The following is a 17,275-nucleotide window of genomic DNA, read 5'->3' as shown; positions in this document are numbered from 1 at the left end:
ATAACAGCTGGTCAGAAACAACCATAATTAATCATTTTTGTAAAAATCATTTTAGGGAGAAAATGGAGAAAAATGCCGTATTTTTTAAACTGATTGATCTGTTTAAAGGAGACCTGTAATCTTTTTTTCTGGATGTTGCTATTGTTGCTTCGGAAATGGAGTGCGATGGAGAAAAATGCCGTAATTTTGAAACTGATTGACATGTTTAAGGGAGACCTGAAATCTTTTTTCTGGATGTAGCCATTGTTGTTTCGGGAAATTTCAAATGTCACACAGTAAGTAAAAAATCAGGAGATTTTCATATTCAATATTGCAGATTTTACATCCCATTAAGGACAAATGAAAAAATCGACTTTAAAAATCACCCTGTATATGAGGAAAAAAGGAAAAAATTTCCCTATCTTGCCAGAACAAACTCGGTTGAACAATAGGGGTAAAATTAGCGGTCATTACACGTAAGAAGAAGGCATTAGTGTGGTGCAGTTATTCAGAAACTCATGAAAAACATCCTATTTGCTGATCTGTTAAAAATAAAATGAAAGGCTGCCTCATAAACCTTATATTACGCATAAATTAAAGTGTCCCAAAAATTGCTGCTACTATCATATGAGACCTGTAAATTGTGAATTTGTGTAATTTAAAGAAGCTTCCCGCATTTTCCCGGAATACTTAGTCTTTACAGCATTCTTAATTCATTTAAATCCATTATATATACCCCCCCCCCCTCCATAAAAAGACAAGCAATGTATTTACAGTGACCCTTTATTTTCAAATTTGTATTCACAACGGTACCCTATATAATCGATGCTGAAGCATAACATGATGGGGTTTTCTAGGTTTTCTGTAAAGAATACAGAATAAAGGGTATTAGTTTAAATCTGACACGTAACTCATTAAAAGAATGGATGATTTGACATTATACGTCGACAATCCCTTTACAATGTTCCAGCGGAAATACTTGAAATTCAAACTCTTAATCTGCCTAAATATGACCATATAAGGTAATGTTAAAAGGCAGTGTTTTCCCCACATTGACCGGCGTACTAGCTTAGGTCAGAGGACAATACATCTCCTTTTATGGACATAAACGTAAACTTGGCTTAAGACCAAATTACTCCAGTATATAAACATATACAGGAGAATAGTAGGCTCATATCATTCTTATCCTTCAATACTCCAACATATCCTAGACAAGGAAGAACAAGATGTGTGACGAGGATGTTGCTGCTCTTGTTGTAGACAATGGATCCGGAATGTGTAAAGCTGGATTTGCTGGAGATGATGCTCCTAGAGCTGTTTTTCCATCCATCGTTGGCCGTCCCCGTCACCAGGGTGTCATGGTCGGTATGGGACAGAAGGATGCTTATGTTGGAGATGAGGCTCAGAGTAAGAGAGGTATCCTCACCCTGAAGTACCCCGTTGAGCACGGAATCATCACCAACTGGGATGATATGGAGAAGATCTGGCATCATACCTTCTACAACGAGCTCCGTGTTGCCCCTGAGGAGCAACCCGTCCTTCTAACTGAGGCTCCACTCAACCCTAAGGCTAACAGAGAGAAGATGACCCAGATTATGTTTGAAACCTTCAACATGCCCGCCATGTATGTTGCTATCCAGGCTGTTCTATCCCTCTATGCTTCTGGTCGTACTACTGGTCTTGTCATGGACTCCGGAGATGGTGTCTCTCACTGCGTCCCCGTCTATGAAGGATACGCTCTCCCCCATGCTATCCTTCGTCTGGATCTGGCTGGTCGTGAACTCACCAACTACCTCATGAAGATCCTGACTGAGAGAGGATACTCCTTCACCACCACAGCTGAGAGGGAGATTGTCAGGGACATCAAGGAGAAGCTCTGCTATGTTGCTCTGGACTTTGAGCAGGAGATGTCTACTGCTGCTGCCTCCACCTCCCTGGAGAAGTCCTACGAGCTTCCCGACGGTCAGGTCATCACCATCGGTAATGAGAGGTTTAGGTGCCCTGAGGCCCTCTTCCAACCTTCCTTCCTTGGTATGGAGGCCTGTGGTATCCATGAGACCACCTTCAACTCTATCATGAAGTGTGATGTGGATATCCGTAAGGACCTGTACGCCAACACCGTCATGTCCGGTGGTACCACCATGTACCCCGGTATTGCTGACAGGATGCAGAAGGAGATCACTGCCCTGGCTCCCTCAACCATCAAGATTAAGATCATTGCTCCCCCTGAGAGGAAGTACTCCGTCTGGATCGGAGGATCTATCCTGGCCTCCCTGTCCACCTTCCAGCAGATGTGGATCTCCAAGCAGGAATATGATGAGTGTGGACCATCCATTGTTCACCGTAAATGTTTTTAAAATGTTTTTTTTACAAATGCAAGCAGAAAAACAAACCTTACATTCCATTATAAATATGATGTTTATATAAATTGTATAGAAGTGTTTGAATATCTCTTTATTAAAGCCTCTAGAGTACTTGGATATAAAATAAATTGAACATTAAATTGAAACAAAATTAAAGTTTCAATTATTCAAACAAGAAGAAGATATCGAAAATTTCCATTGAGCTAAGTACGAAGTGTAACTTAAAGGTTTCCAAAAATATACATAACAGATCAGACATTTACCTCGAATATAAAAAAATATCCTTGAAGTATTTGCAAAATAAATATATATGCAAACTATATGTATATATTAATTATTTCACTTAATCAACCATGGTTTAAAATAACAAAATTGTCTAAACCTCGATATTCAGATTGTCTCTATATTGACTTCAGTCCAATTTGTCCTTTTATCCTGGGATTCGACTTCACTAGAATTTATCTGTCTCCCTCTAATCAGATTAACAATCATTACATAGAGTTCAATCAATTAATCATTACATAGAGTTCAATCAATTAATCATTACATAGAGTTCAATCAATTAATCATTACATAGAGTTCAATCAATTTGATAAAGCGAATTTCTGAAATTGAACACTTCTTTAATATTCTATAATATCTGTAGATTGGTTTGGAATCAACTTTACAATGTTTTATATTATCTCTAGGTTAGGTTAGAAACAAACTTAACAATGTTTTATATTATCTCTAGGTTAGGTTGGGAACCAACTTAACAATGTTTTATATTATCTCTGGGTTAGGTTGGGAACCAACTTAACAATGTTTTATATTATCTCTAGGTTAGGTTGGGAACCAACTTAACAATGTTTTATATTATCTCTAGGTTAGGTTGGAAACCAACTTTACAATGTTTTATATTATCTCTAGGTTAGTTTAGAAACCAACTTAACAATGTTTTATATTATCTCTAGGTTAGGTTGGGAACCAACTTTACAATGTTTTGTATTATCTCTAGGTTAGGTTGGGAACCAACTTTACAATGTTTTATATTTACTTGCAGGAATTTTCTAATAACTTTAATACATTTTCTTTAAACTTCTAAATTTCTATTCAATTATCATAACATTTGCAAACATAGGCTTCTACTCGAGAATTTAAACTTTTCTTTCTTAATTTAAATCTAGTTGGAATTCAAACTATATTGAACTGAATTGTATGAAATAAAGAAATAAAAAAAGTTTTTCTCTTTAGCAAAGTTTGAAATTGAAATCTTACTTAGTCCTATATAGGACTATACAAAGTATCTTTACCCAATCCTGACTCCGTGTTCAAACTATACTTACTCCGTCATAACTCCATGTTTACCCAATCCTGACTCCGTGCTCAAACTATACTTACCCCGTCATACAGCCATGTTTACCCAATCCTGACCCCTAGTTCAAACTATAATTACTCCGTCATAACTCCATGTTTACTCAATCCTGATTCCGTGTTCAAACTATAATTACTCCGTCATAACTCCATGTTTAGCCAATCTCATAGCCCCATATAAAGTATATACTGACTCCGTCCGTATGTATAGAATTTCCTTACTCCGGCCTAGCTCCATGTACAGAGTATCCTTACTCCGTCCTAGCTCATGTATAGAGTATCCTTACTCCGTCCTAGTGCCATGTATAGAGTATCCTTACTCCATTCTAGCTCCATCATCCATGTATAGAGTGTTCTATATTCTAAATCCTATGACTGATGGTTCCACGCAATGAATACCAAGAAGATAAATATAAATATAAAATCTGTACATGAACACGTCAAGCAGAGATTTATGTATGTACAATCAATGTACAATGTATGTTGTAAACTGTATAGTGAACAATGCATAACCGTACACCGTAAATGTAAACGTACATAAATATAAATTTACAAGTTTACATTAAATTGTTTGTAGGTTTTGACATCTTATGATTTTAATGTAAACCCAACTGTATCCTTTTTAAACATTTTTGTATTTGTGAATGAAAAAGTTTTCATTTTACAATATTTCCAACAGAATTTTAGTTTTATCATTCAAACATATTTTTATATCATTTTAGAAAACGTTTAGCGGATTATCATGTAAATCATATTTTCAAATGTAAATTTTATCCATATTTTCAAGCTTTGCTTTTCCAACCTCTGTCACGATATTTCTGATTTATCTATTTTAAAAAATGACAAGAATATGAATTGTGTTTATAAATCCATTTTTCTTCTAAATTATCTTATTTCTATACGATCCCGGTTCAAAATATTGTTTACACTGTTTACAATAGGAATAAAGAAGATTGTTTAAATTCAATATGTTCGCAACAATTAAAGTCTGGCTTGCTAAATTAGGAATGGGAGATGAACGAACGTTCTAATTAGGCGAACACAATTTTATGTTTAACATCGGATGACCTGTTTAGAAATGAAATGATTTTGTATATCTAAAGACAGGATAAATAAATTCTTTAATGCTATAAATAATAACGAATTGTTAACTGGGTTAAAATAGGTTCAAAAGTGAATGGTAGCTGATTGAAAAAAAATCATTAAAATATGAATTCCTGTCACTTATAACTCAAAGATTTTGTAAGAACAATCATGAAAATATTTTTAAAGTTAATTTTGATTTATGTAAAAACACTTTTTATGTTTTTTTTCTTTGCTTTGTAACATTTTTTAAAAGTATGATTTTAAATAAAACAATTTTCATGTGATTTAATTACTGTAAAAGCTTTAACGACATCTATAAGCAAAATTAGATATTAAGAAGTAAAAATCAAAATAAAGTTCTATTTATAATACATACAGTTTTTATTTATCATTATTAAAGGAAGCCCTGTATATTTTAATCTCAATAAATATGAAATAAATATATGGGTGCACTGCATTGTAATATGCAGGATATAAAAATTGAAGATAAATAATAAAAATGACAGAATTTATTAAATTATTATAATAATATACTTCTAGAGGATGCATTAAATAAAATAAAATAGAAAAGAACTTTGTTTCTAACATATTCTATAGCTTGCCTGCACAAACATCTCAGTAACATTGTTTCTAGCAATTATATAACTGTCTATTGTTGGCAATAAGAATATTTTCATACAAATACAGTATAGAACAATAGGTGACATGATGTTTACAGTACACTAAGTACAGTAGGTTTCCTGGTGATTGTATTACACTAAGTACAGTAAGTTTCCTTGTGTTTACAATAGTACATACAATAGTTACAATAGTCATAGTGTTCATAGTACGCTGAGTACAATAGGCTACCAGCTGTTTACAATTTACTGAGTACAGTAGGTTTCCTGGTGTTTTCAGTGTACTTTAAGTTACAGTAGGTTTCCTGTTGTTTTCATTATACTGAGTACTGTAGGTTTCCTGGTGTTTACAGTATACTAAGAAAAGTAAGTTTCCTGGTGTTTTCAGTATACTGAGTACAGTAGGTTTCCTGGTGTTTACAGTATACTGAGTACAGAGGGTTTCCTGGTATTTACAGTATACTTAGTACAGTAAGTTTCCTGGTGTTTTCAGTATACTGAGTACAGTAGGTTTCCTGGTGTTTACAGTATATGAGTACAGTAGGTTTCCTGGTGTTTTCAGTATACTGAGTAAAGTAGGTTTCCTGGTGTTTTCAGTATACTGAGTACAGTAGGTTTCCTGGTGTTTTCAGTATACTGAGTACAGTAGGTTTCCTGGTGTTTTCAGTATACTGAGTACAGTAGGTTTCCTGGTGTTTTCAGTATACTGAGTAAAGTAGGTTTCCTGGTGTTTTCAGTATACTGAGTACAGTAGGTTTCCTGGTGTTTTCAGTATACTGATTCCTGGTGTTTACAGTATACTGAGTATAGTAGGTTTCCTGGTGTTTATATTGTACTAAGTACAGTAGGTTTCCTGGTGCTTACAGTATACTAACTACAATAGGATTCTTGGTGTTTACAGCATACCAGTACAGTAGGTTTCCTGGTGTTTACAGTATACTGAGTACAGTAGGTTTTCTGGTGTTTACATCATACTGAGTACAGTAGGTTTCTTGGTGTTTACAGTATACTAACTACAATAGAATTTCTGGTGTTTACAGCATACTGAGTACAGTAGGTTTCCTGGTGTTAATAGAATACTAAGTACAGTAGGTTTCCTGGTGTTGTAGTACACATAGCACAGTAGACTACCTGGTGTTTACAGTGCACAAAGTATAGTAGGTTTCCTGGTGTTTACACCATACTGAGTCCAGTAGGCTACCTGGTATTTGTAGTACACTTAGCAAAGTAGATTTCCTTGTTTTTAAAGTATACTTTCAGTACAGAAGGCTGCCTGGTGTTTACAGTACAATGATTAAAGATATCAAGTTTCCTAGTGTTCAAAAGTACACGAAGTACAGTAGTTTTCTTTGTGTTTTCAGTACACTAAGTGTTATAGTGTAGTATTCCAAGTGTTTACAGTACAATGAGTACAGACAGTGGTTCTTTCCTTTCTAATTGTTGACAAAACAATCTTTTTCATTTTTCTTGTTTTGAGAACTGGTTTAAAGCTCAACCATATTAACTAGTGAATATTATCTAGTACTTCTAATCGCTAAAAAACACAGTTCAACACATAATTTGAAAGATATTGTCGCGTATTTCTAGCTAAAACGTCCAATCTAAACTATTCCAAAACGTCCAAGATAGACTATTCCAAAACGTCCAAGCTAAACTATTCCAAAACGTCCAAGCTAAACTATTCCAAAACGTCCAAGCTAAACTGTACCAAAACGTCCAAACTAAACTGTTCCAAACGTCCAAGCCAAACTATTTCAAAACGTCCAAGCTAAACTATTCCAAAACGTCCAAGCTAAACTGTACCAAAACGTCCAAGCTAAACTGTACCAAAACGTCCAAACTAAACTGTTCCAAACGTCCAAGCCAAACTATTTCAAAACGTCCAAGCTAAACTCAAAACGTCCAAGCTAAACTGTACCAAAACGTCCAAACTAAACTGTTCCAAACGTCAAAGCCAAACTATTTCAAAACGTCCAAGCTAAACTATTTCAAAACGTCCTAACTAAACTCTACTTTACGTCCTTGATTAACTCTACCAACGTTGCCAAAATTCTGTCTCCGGTCGTATTCAACATATGCTGGATTAAATTATACGGATATGCACTTTATGCATTTTCTAAATAAATCAAAGGTAATTGGACTGTATGTGTACCTTTAAAGTATCCAAGAAGCCAAATGTTTTGAACTTACAAAACTGTGTCAAATTCATACAAAAATTGATAAATATACAATTAAGTATAGAAATGGTAGGTTTAAACAGATCAAGGAGAATTGAATACAAGGAGGGGGCGATAGGGTTTCCGTACACTTTGCTTTGACGTTTTTGGACTGCTGAAGAACTAGTTTTTGCGTAACAACAATAATAAAGGCAGCCGATCTAATGTAAACAAACATGAGTTAGTATACGGTGAATCTTCATCAAACGCAAGAGATGCGCCAGATGTCTATTTATCATTTGTGTTATTGTTTACAATCTTTATTATTGTTTTTGCGCAAAAACTAGTTGTTCAGCAGTCCAAAAACGTCACAGCATAGTGTACGAAAACCCTATCGCCCCCTCCTTGTATTCAATTCTCCTTGAAACAGATCATATTCAGCAAATACTCAACCAATCTGAAACGAAGATATTCCAGAGGAAGTTATTGGTAACTTGGATTTTCTCCATTTATTATTTTATAATTTTATTTTTATTTTTAATAGATATAATTGATAATATTATTTAATGTCAGTATTACGTCACAAGAACTCCATCCAATGAGCGTGCGGTTTACTGGTCACATGTCTCTGTCTGTATCATGCTACTTTTTTTGAATAGTTCATGTGAAAATGGGGGGCTAAAACTTGTTCAAATAATGTTTGATTGAGTTTCTATCATGTTTTATCAGCAAAAATAAAGACAATGTTTCAAACTAAAATTGGAATTCTAGTTTATAAATATTGTTTGTGGTGACAAGATAATAAGTTGTTTTTATAAAACCATTTATTTTGTATTCATTTAAAACCATATTTTCTGTAAACAAGGATAACCAACCATATACATATACATATACTAGAAATTCAAGGCGCTTCGCGCCCTTCTTTCTAGGCTTTTAGGGCGCTTCGCGCCCATCTTCTATTTTAATTGTGAACATGTTCTTTTTGTTTACATTTCAAAACAAAGAAGAAACAAATTTTGCGGATTTTTAGAAAAAAATTTTGCGGATTTTTAAAAAAAAATTCGCGGATTTTCAAAAATTTAAATTTTTTTTACAAAATTCAAAGCCTTTAAAACACAAATTTTTAAAATTTCAATCATTCATAAACCTTCCCTGGGGTCCCTAGATGTCACACAAAAAATTTGGGCCCGATCGGTTCAGCCGTTTTGACGTTTATTGGATACAAACAGACAAACAAACAAACAGACAAACCGACAAGCCAAATTTATATATAGACTAGCCTTATAGGGCGCTTCGCGCCCATCTTCTAAATTAATTGTGAACATGTTCTCTTTGTGTACATCGTAAAACAAAACAAAAATAATTCGCGGATTTTCACAAAAAATTTCGTGGATTTTCAAAATTTTAAAAAATTTAATGAAGATTGAATTTTGATGGAGACAAATATTTAAAATTTCAATCATTCATAAACCTTCCCTGGGGTCCCTAGATGTCACACAAAAAATTTGGGCCCGATCGGTTCAGCCGTTTTGACGTTTATTGGACACAAACAGACAAACAAACAAACAGACAAACAGACAAGCCAAATTTATATATAGATTAAACATCTTTATAAAGACTTACCGCTTTGCAGTTTCAAAATCATGATGTTATGGTAAACTTAGAGCGACACTTCAAAGTCGGCGCGGTCTCAATCCATAATTTACATAACTATGTAAGTTAATGCCAAATTGAAAATGAATATTAAATAAAATGGCCAGGTTTGAAAGTCATTGAATTGACTATCATTGTAATTTATAGTATGAGAGCTATGTTGGATTCCCAGTGGTACTCTTAAGACCTTTAAATGATTATCAAAAGGGAAGATATTGTCATTTTTCTAGCTTTAAAAAAGTTTGGTTGGTATAGGGCAAATTAAAAACGCTTTAAAGTTATATTTTGTACATGGATCTTACATGTTAGACATGGATATAATTGACCATGTGGCCGCAGCGCTCGGCCCCCTAACCTGTCCTAGCCGCAGCGCTCGGCTCAGAAAGTGTCTTAATTAACCTAACCCATGGCTGCAGCGCTCGGCCCCCTAGCCTGTCCTAGCCGCAGCGCTCGGCCCAGAAAGTGTCCTAACCTAACCCTAAATAATAAAAAAAAAATAATAATAAATTTGCTGGTTATTCTGATCATTGTAATACTTTTTCTGCTTGAAGCATATTCAAATCACTAAAGATTGAGAATTTTTTCTAGGATATTTGCGGATTTTTTCTCCTAAAGTTTATAAATTTTATCATATTTCATTCAGAGAAAAATTTCATAATTTCAGGAGTTTGTCTTTCAGGAGTTTGTATTTTCAGGAGTTTGTCTTGTCAGGAGTTTGTCTTTCAGGAGTTTGTCTTTCCGGAGTTTGTCTTTCAGGAGTTTGTCTTTCAGGAGTTTGTCATGGCACCCTCGATAGTTTATTGATAATTGTTGTACATCACCGTAAAACCCCATCATTAAATAAGATAAGATAAGTTTTATCTTCTGATCTTACTCCGAGGTTACATGATTGTATAGATCTTGCTTTTAAGGTATTGGAAACTAAATAAAGAAAGTTTATTGAAATATTTAGTTTTTTCTCCAATACAAATAGTTTCATGGTACAACAGATCAATGAAAAAATAAAGAAGAAATAAAAAAAAAACATTTTAAACAAGATGATAACACATTTATTTTTCCAATCAATTCTTTTATACTTTTAAATATAAGTTCTACGATATTTTTTCCATACTTCTAATATTTACTTGTTAAACCAAACGTTTTAGTAAATCAAACTGCAGATTAAATTTGAAAGTCATATTTATTTTTTTAATTTAAATTGTATTCATAAAATCAGAGATCGTTATTGTATTCATAAAATCAGAGATCGTTATTGTATTCATAAAATCAGAGATCGATATTGTATTCATAAAATCAGAGATCGATATTGTATTCATAAAATCAGAGATCAATATTGTATTCATAAAATCAGAGGTTGTAACTAGTGTGTTTAAGTATCGTTAATCTTGAATACTATTATTATTTTATTTTATCATTACGCATTATTATCCTGACTATATTAATACTACTAATTATGAAACTATTGTGTACTTTATTGCTCATGGTAAATTTCATTAAAGACGTGCTATAAAGTAACCAGCGTGCAAAATTGTGATATATTTCTTGAAGTTTTTTCCAATTTTAATGAAAATTAAATAAAAATTTTATTTTTATTTTTAATTCTTCTTTGTGAATAAGATTACTATATCTAGAAATAACCTTTGCATCAAGATAAGTATAGAGTTAAAAATAATTATCTTAATTAATTTTCATTTTTTTACTAGACATATGTCGATCTTATATTTATTCGAGAGCACTGAGTCCATCCCCAACCTTATATATTATTTAGTGAACTTGGTGCAGTAATTACAAGTTTGGCATTGCAAATGTTTTTGCAAAAATATACGAGCTTCTACAATATTTATACTTGGCAACATTTGAGAACTATTTATCACTAATAATTGTAGAACTATTAAACATTAGTTTATTTTGTTCAGAAATATTAATATATTAAGGGACAGTTCATTCATTATTTAGTGTATAGTAAATTCTGCCACAAACTTTAGCTTTCGAAATCTAGCATCTTTACAATCAATGTCGTATTTAGTCATTGATAAATCAAACTATAAATTAAGCTAGATTAAATCGTTTAAAATTTTGATTATCAGTGTTTGCTCCATCAGGTTGTAAAGATACAGGGATTGGAAAATTTTAAGCATGGGATTAAGCATTTTATCTCAAATTTAAAAGTTTTATCTCTGAATAAACAAATTTATAGGTCTACGACATTGTGTTGAAAAAATATCATGACTAGAAGTTTGAAGCATATGGACTGAATTCCTTTATTTGTAAGTTAAAGCTCACGGAGAACTAAACATCAAGTCAGAACTATTGTGTTGACGGATTAATTTAATTCCTATTGATATCTCGTGGTGGTCATACCATGCAAGGATGAACTTAATTGAATGATTTAGCATTTTCCCTCAAATTTGAAAGTGCCAACATTGGATATCGAGATAAAGCGTTCAAGATTATCAATATCAGTACAAAAGTTCTGATCTGAAAAAACGAATCATCGTGCAACTAAATTAGCTGCAAACTACAAACGGAATTGATTACTTATACTCATATAAGGGTGAACTAAAATTATTTAAAAAGAAAATATAAATCATTGAGAGAAATTCCTTCAAATAAATCAAAACATTTCTCGCGAAACTACGCAAAGCTAAGTGTGTTCTGCAACAGTGAACTCTTAACTTCTATATATCTAAATCCAACCAGATCAATTCCAACTCGTTCATCCCAGTTTCATCAGCTCGTTCTCAATAATTTTTATCCCGTGAACCCTGAGGGCGAAACTTTGGATTTAAATATCCGGTTAAGCTGCAAAGATTCTTGCATGGGAATTAAACCTTGGAGGCCTATAGGCTTAAAAGTTTCGCACTTAGTTTTACTTTAATTTTTACCTAAAGTTTCCGACCCTTTCATGATTTGTTATGTTTTTTCTTTTTTACGCCAAAAATTTGTTGTGAAACTTAAAATGTTGTAGGTTGCAGTAATAATCCACTGAAGATGTAATGTTTTAATACATTTTATAATAAATACAGAAAACTGCAAATATGAACGTGACAAGGTTTCATATTACAATTTAAGATTAACACAAAAAGCATTCATTTCTTAAAGCCCAGCAAGATTTTTGTTTGTTTGTTAAAGTGTCTGTAAAAGAAAAATGAAAGACGGCATAGGCTGAAACCTATAAGACATCTATCTACAGGGTGTCCCAATAAACATGGGAATTCAGTGACGAATTCGATATCGTCTTTTTAAATAATTCTTTGATTTAGTATAGTGATACCTACTGAGAAAGCTGTAATCTGTAAAAGTTTAGTCTGCTATGTTCACATTTTGTTTGTTTATGTTTTGACTGCATACGGTTGTACTTAGTAAAACAAGAAAATTACAGTATACAAACAGAGTAAACTTGTCCGTCTTCACTGTTCATCTTGCGGAGACATTATAGACGCATCTTTACAGTCTTTTACCCTTTTCATAAAAAAACTCTAGCAGACGTAATAATGTTATCGCTTTTGAAATTAGGTATTACAATGCTAATTCATAACAAAGACGATATCCAATTCGTCACTGAATTCCCATGTTTTTGGGACACCCTGTAGTATCTGATGTTCCTCTGTCTCGAGAAACTGATGTAAAACTGTGTCAAATTTAAACGAATATTTATGTTTATACAATTTCGTATAAAAATCGTGACAATGATACTGCACTGCTATTGGTATGAGTTCTGGGTTTTTTATTCTAATTTTTTTTAATCTTTCTAAAGATAAATTTCTTAAATATTTGGTATAGAACATCAGTTTTCATAGACTAGACAATATATAACCACATCATAATAAAGTATCAAACTTCTGTTTCTTACCATGACTGAGATACAATTTATGAACTTTAAAGGGAATGTGCGTTTCGTTTTATGAGAGTCTCGATTAAACCAAGTTGCATGTAAAAAAAATATTTTTTATTTTAATGGCGGTTTTTGGAAAATTTCGGAATTTCCCGATCTTTTTGCGTCTTAGTGATTTTTTAGTCGTCTTACCCGAACTAAAGTACAGGGTTTCCCACATAGAATGAGCATTTAATGAATACCTGAAACTCTTCTTATCTAGCGATAACAAATTTTAATTCAGATTTCTGCCTTAAAGGAATTGAGTGTTTGCCCCAAACTTTGATTTTCTAATCCATTTATTTTTGCAATACAATGACGTAAACATTAGATATTTGAAATATCTAATGTTTACGTCATCAAGTTGAAAAGATATAGAAATTAGAATATTTCAGTTTGTTTCAAAGAATCTATGCAAGAAGGTCCCGAGAAAAAAAGTTTCTCGAAAAAAACCTGGAAATAAAAACTTTGGAAAAAAGTCCGAATTTTTTCAAGTCCTTGGAAAAAATGTCACTGGATATAAAGTCCTGTGTTTTGGATTCCAGGGAAGTTTTTTCATAAAATAGTACGAGGGCTGCCAATAAATAAAGTCCAGAAGAAAATATATCCGAAAAAATAATCCTAAATCTTGTGACAATGAGGTCAAGTCTAAGTAGTTTTCATAAAAAGACTTTTTTATGAATCTGTACTTTGAATATAGCAAGCCGTGTGTTTTTAATATTAATTACACCTTTTTTGCATGATTGTAAAAATCCTTTGTTCACATGCATTTTCTACTATAATAGGACTTTTTCCCGGGACATTTTTGTATAAATTCATACTGAAGCCATAAAAAAGTCCTAGAAAATAAAATCTCAAATTGGTAGGACTTTATTTCCGGAGACTTTTTAATAAAAGGACTTTATTGCCAGAGGACTTTTTTAGTGCAATATTAGGATTTTTTTCCAAAATCTTTTTTTGGCGGTTATCTGTTGAAAGACTCAGTTTCTTTCGTCTTTTATAAATGATTTGGCAAAGAAAAAAGAAAGTTTACAGCTGCAAAGGAAACCAAATGTAAGAAAGAAGTCTAAACACGTTTTCCGTCGTCTCTGAAGTCTCATCCTATGTGGGTTGCTACTTTGAAACACTTATATTCGAGGCTTCAAAATGATTAGTGGGCGAGGTAAAAGATATGTACCGATAAGTCCTAAAATTTCACACTAAAAAGTCGTGTGGAAAAAAGTCCTTTTATTAAAAAGTCTCCGAAAATAAAGTCCTACCAATTCGAGACTTTATTTTATAGGACGTTTTTTTCTTGCTCCAGTATGTATTTTAGGAAAAAAAGTCCCAGGAATCCAAAACACGGGACTTTATTTCCAGTGATATTTTTTCCAAGGACTCGGACTCTTTTTCCAAAGTTTTTATTTCCAGGTTTTTTTCCAGAAACTTTTTTTCCGGGACTTTCTTACATAGATTCGATATTTATATTAGTATATCGCTGTGTCTTGCAACCAACAATTTTGCTCTCTAAAATGTATTTACAAGAAGTCTGCAAGGTATTTATTGCTAGTTTATATTCAGATAATGTTTCTAAATATACTTCCATATATTCTCTACTCTAAATATTTAATACTATTGAAAATATATTCAGAATAATATAGAATATAAATATATAACACACGACTCAGGCAAATAAATATGAATGACAGATTTTTAGATATGTTACAGTTAAACCCTAAATGAGCCATACATCGAAAGAATTTATGAAATGTCGTCTTGACAATTTTTCAATGGGTTTTATACTTTTTTCGTAAATCTCAGTATTTGCGAAAATAAATAAATATCCATGAATATGCGGGAACAGTTTTAAAGAGCTCCATATAATCATTTAATTAAAAAACTAAATATCTGCAACATTCCGTCATCAGAAAGTGAAGAATACAACATTTGATGAATTCTTTCGATGCATTTAATATTTAGGGTTTAACTGGTTTAACTGTAGGAACCCAGAAATGTAAATAAGTCTTTTATTTGAGAATGGGGGCAGTCTAAGAGGGTAAAAAGTTTTCGGAAATAAAGTCCTAAATTTTGGCACTAAAAAGTCCTCTTGAAGAAAAGTCCTTGAAATAAAAATTCTCTGGAAATAAAGTCCTTCTATTTTGAGACTTTATTTCTGGTTCCAGTATGATTTTATGGAAAAACGTTCCCGGAAAAAAGTCCTTTTATAGTAGAAAATGCATGGGAACAAAACATTTTTACAACCATGGAAAAATGCCCTAGATTTTAAAAACACCCCTGGCTACATTTAATATGAAGAAAAGTCTTTTTTTATGAAAACGTCTAAGACTCAAAATTCAAGAATCAAGACTAAAATATTTTCAACCTGTTTCTGTATGTATTATAATGTGAAGACTAGATATATTATCAATGAACCATTAGAAAGATATTTACAAGCAAGGAAATAAGGCAAGGAAAGTTAATTGCTGTTGCGTATTCTCTGCTTACATATTGAAAGTTGAAACCAGTTCTCTCTGGGCGGTGTTTGTAAACAAGAATAGATGGATCAGTGTTACTCTAGTTTCCGAGGAGGAGGAAATAAAAATAATAAAAATGCGTACACCTCAGAAAAAGCTATCTTTACGTTATAATTCTTTGTTAACAATTATTTTTAATTGTTAAAAATACATTTCTGCCTTTAAAGAATCATAATCAATCACTAATTTATCAATCATTTAAAAATCAATTTATTTTCACATTGCATGTTCTCTGGACACCCGATATTGTTTGTTTATTTGCTATCTATCTGTCCATCATATACTGTTTTAAACAAGCTTTGAATTTACAATATGGAAGATGCAACTATAAAATGTAAAAATTATAGAATTCTAAAAGATAGAATATTCCTAGCTAGTGGTTTAGAGGATTCCTAAATGGCTAGAGTATTTAGAGAGTGGAAAAGTACACATGTTTAAAATTCTATTTTATTGCGCCTAAAACTAAAATGTTCTGTATTCCCTAGCTAGACATATTGCAGAGGAGATGACCAAGGAATAATGATGTGTGAAATAATTCTCGACAATTTATATATTCCTAGCTTTTATTCACAACCAACCAGTGCAGCTGGAGGGGGAGACTTTGGGGAAAAAAATTCGCGGATTTTATCTTGTAAAGGAACAAACTGTAAAAGAAACAAGAGAATGCTACGATTAAAATATTGAAGGGTCCGAGCACTGCGGATATCAAATTCCGGGGTTTTCTCTATCCGGAGCTCGTATTTTAGGAGTTTGTTTAATGGAGTTAAGGAGACGCTTATAAGAGTTGTACACTTTGTAAGCGGTTTGATACAAAAGAAATATTACTACTTACTTTCTAGAAATCGCATAAAGTACTTTTTTACATTTTAGAAAATCCGCATGGACATTAAATGTTCGGGATTTAAGAGGAATATATATATAAAATTAGCTGTTTTAAGTTCACACTGTACGTCAGCGATACACTCCAATTTGCAGTCCTTTTATATTCAGTATCTACACTTACACATCACTATAGTTTCAGAAGAAGTAAATATTTCCATTTAATGAGAGCGCCGATTAAAGGATTTATATCTCTAATTGGATAATGAGATAGATAGAAAGATAGATGTTACCGCCATACTATTTCTATTGGTTCAGAATAGACAACAAACACATGAGTGCACTACGTTAAGCCTTTTGTGTTTGTTTGTGGGTATCGTCATAAAAGCTAATAGAGACAATTTCATGATTCTGATTTCTCAATTCGTTTTATTCTTTTATAAATTATGACAACATTTCTTGACCATATTGCAATAAATATTGATAAAATGCAGAAAAGTAAAGAAAACATAAAATAATTGTTTATACACAAAATATACAAGATATACAAGATATACAAGATATAAAAGATATACAAGATATACAAGATATACAAGATATACAAGATATACAAGATTTACAAGATATACAAGATACACAAGATATACAAGATATACAAGACATACAAGATATACAAGATATACAAGATATACAAGAAGTAACAAGATAGAAAATTTATGTTAAACATTTAAAATTCTGTTCTTTTTATTGTGCAACACTCTGAATCTGCACTCAGCAACATTTTAGACAAAATTCAGAGAAAAAATATTTATCTTCAGACATTAGGATTGAAACAAGGAGTATGGAATAGAAGGGAGATATA

At 32.4% G+C, this 17,275-nt stretch overlaps 1 protein-coding gene across 1 annotated transcript; it reads left to right on the top strand.

Annotated features, from left to right (window-relative positions):
• The first annotated feature begins 1,144 nt into the window (after positions 1 to 1,144).
• On the top strand, positions 1,145 to 2,426 carry LOC111695450 (actin-5C). Its single transcript, XM_023464783.1, has one exon. It carries the CDS (start codon positions 1,206 to 1,208, stop codon positions 2,334 to 2,336), a length of 1,131 nt encoding a protein of 376 aa, XP_023320551.1. The 5' UTR covers positions 1,145 to 1,205; the 3' UTR covers positions 2,337 to 2,426.
• Positions 2,427 to 17,275: the final 14,849 nt, after the last annotated feature.

The sequence above is a fragment of the Eurytemora carolleeae genome, unplaced genomic scaffold, assembly GCF_000591075.1.
Source record: "Eurytemora carolleeae unplaced genomic scaffold, Eaff_2.0 scaffold158, whole genome shotgun sequence".
In the NCBI taxonomy this organism is placed as follows: domain Eukaryota; kingdom Metazoa; phylum Arthropoda; class Copepoda; order Calanoida; family Temoridae; genus Eurytemora; species Eurytemora carolleeae.
The sequence above is the reverse complement of the archived record's forward strand: the minus strand, read 5'-3'. Positions and strand labels throughout refer to the sequence as shown.

Coding starts and splice junctions, on each gene's coding strand:
- LOC111695450 (XM_023464783.1), top strand. CDS start 1,206: ATGTGTGACGAGGATGTTGCTGCTCTTGTTGTAGACAATGGATCCGGA.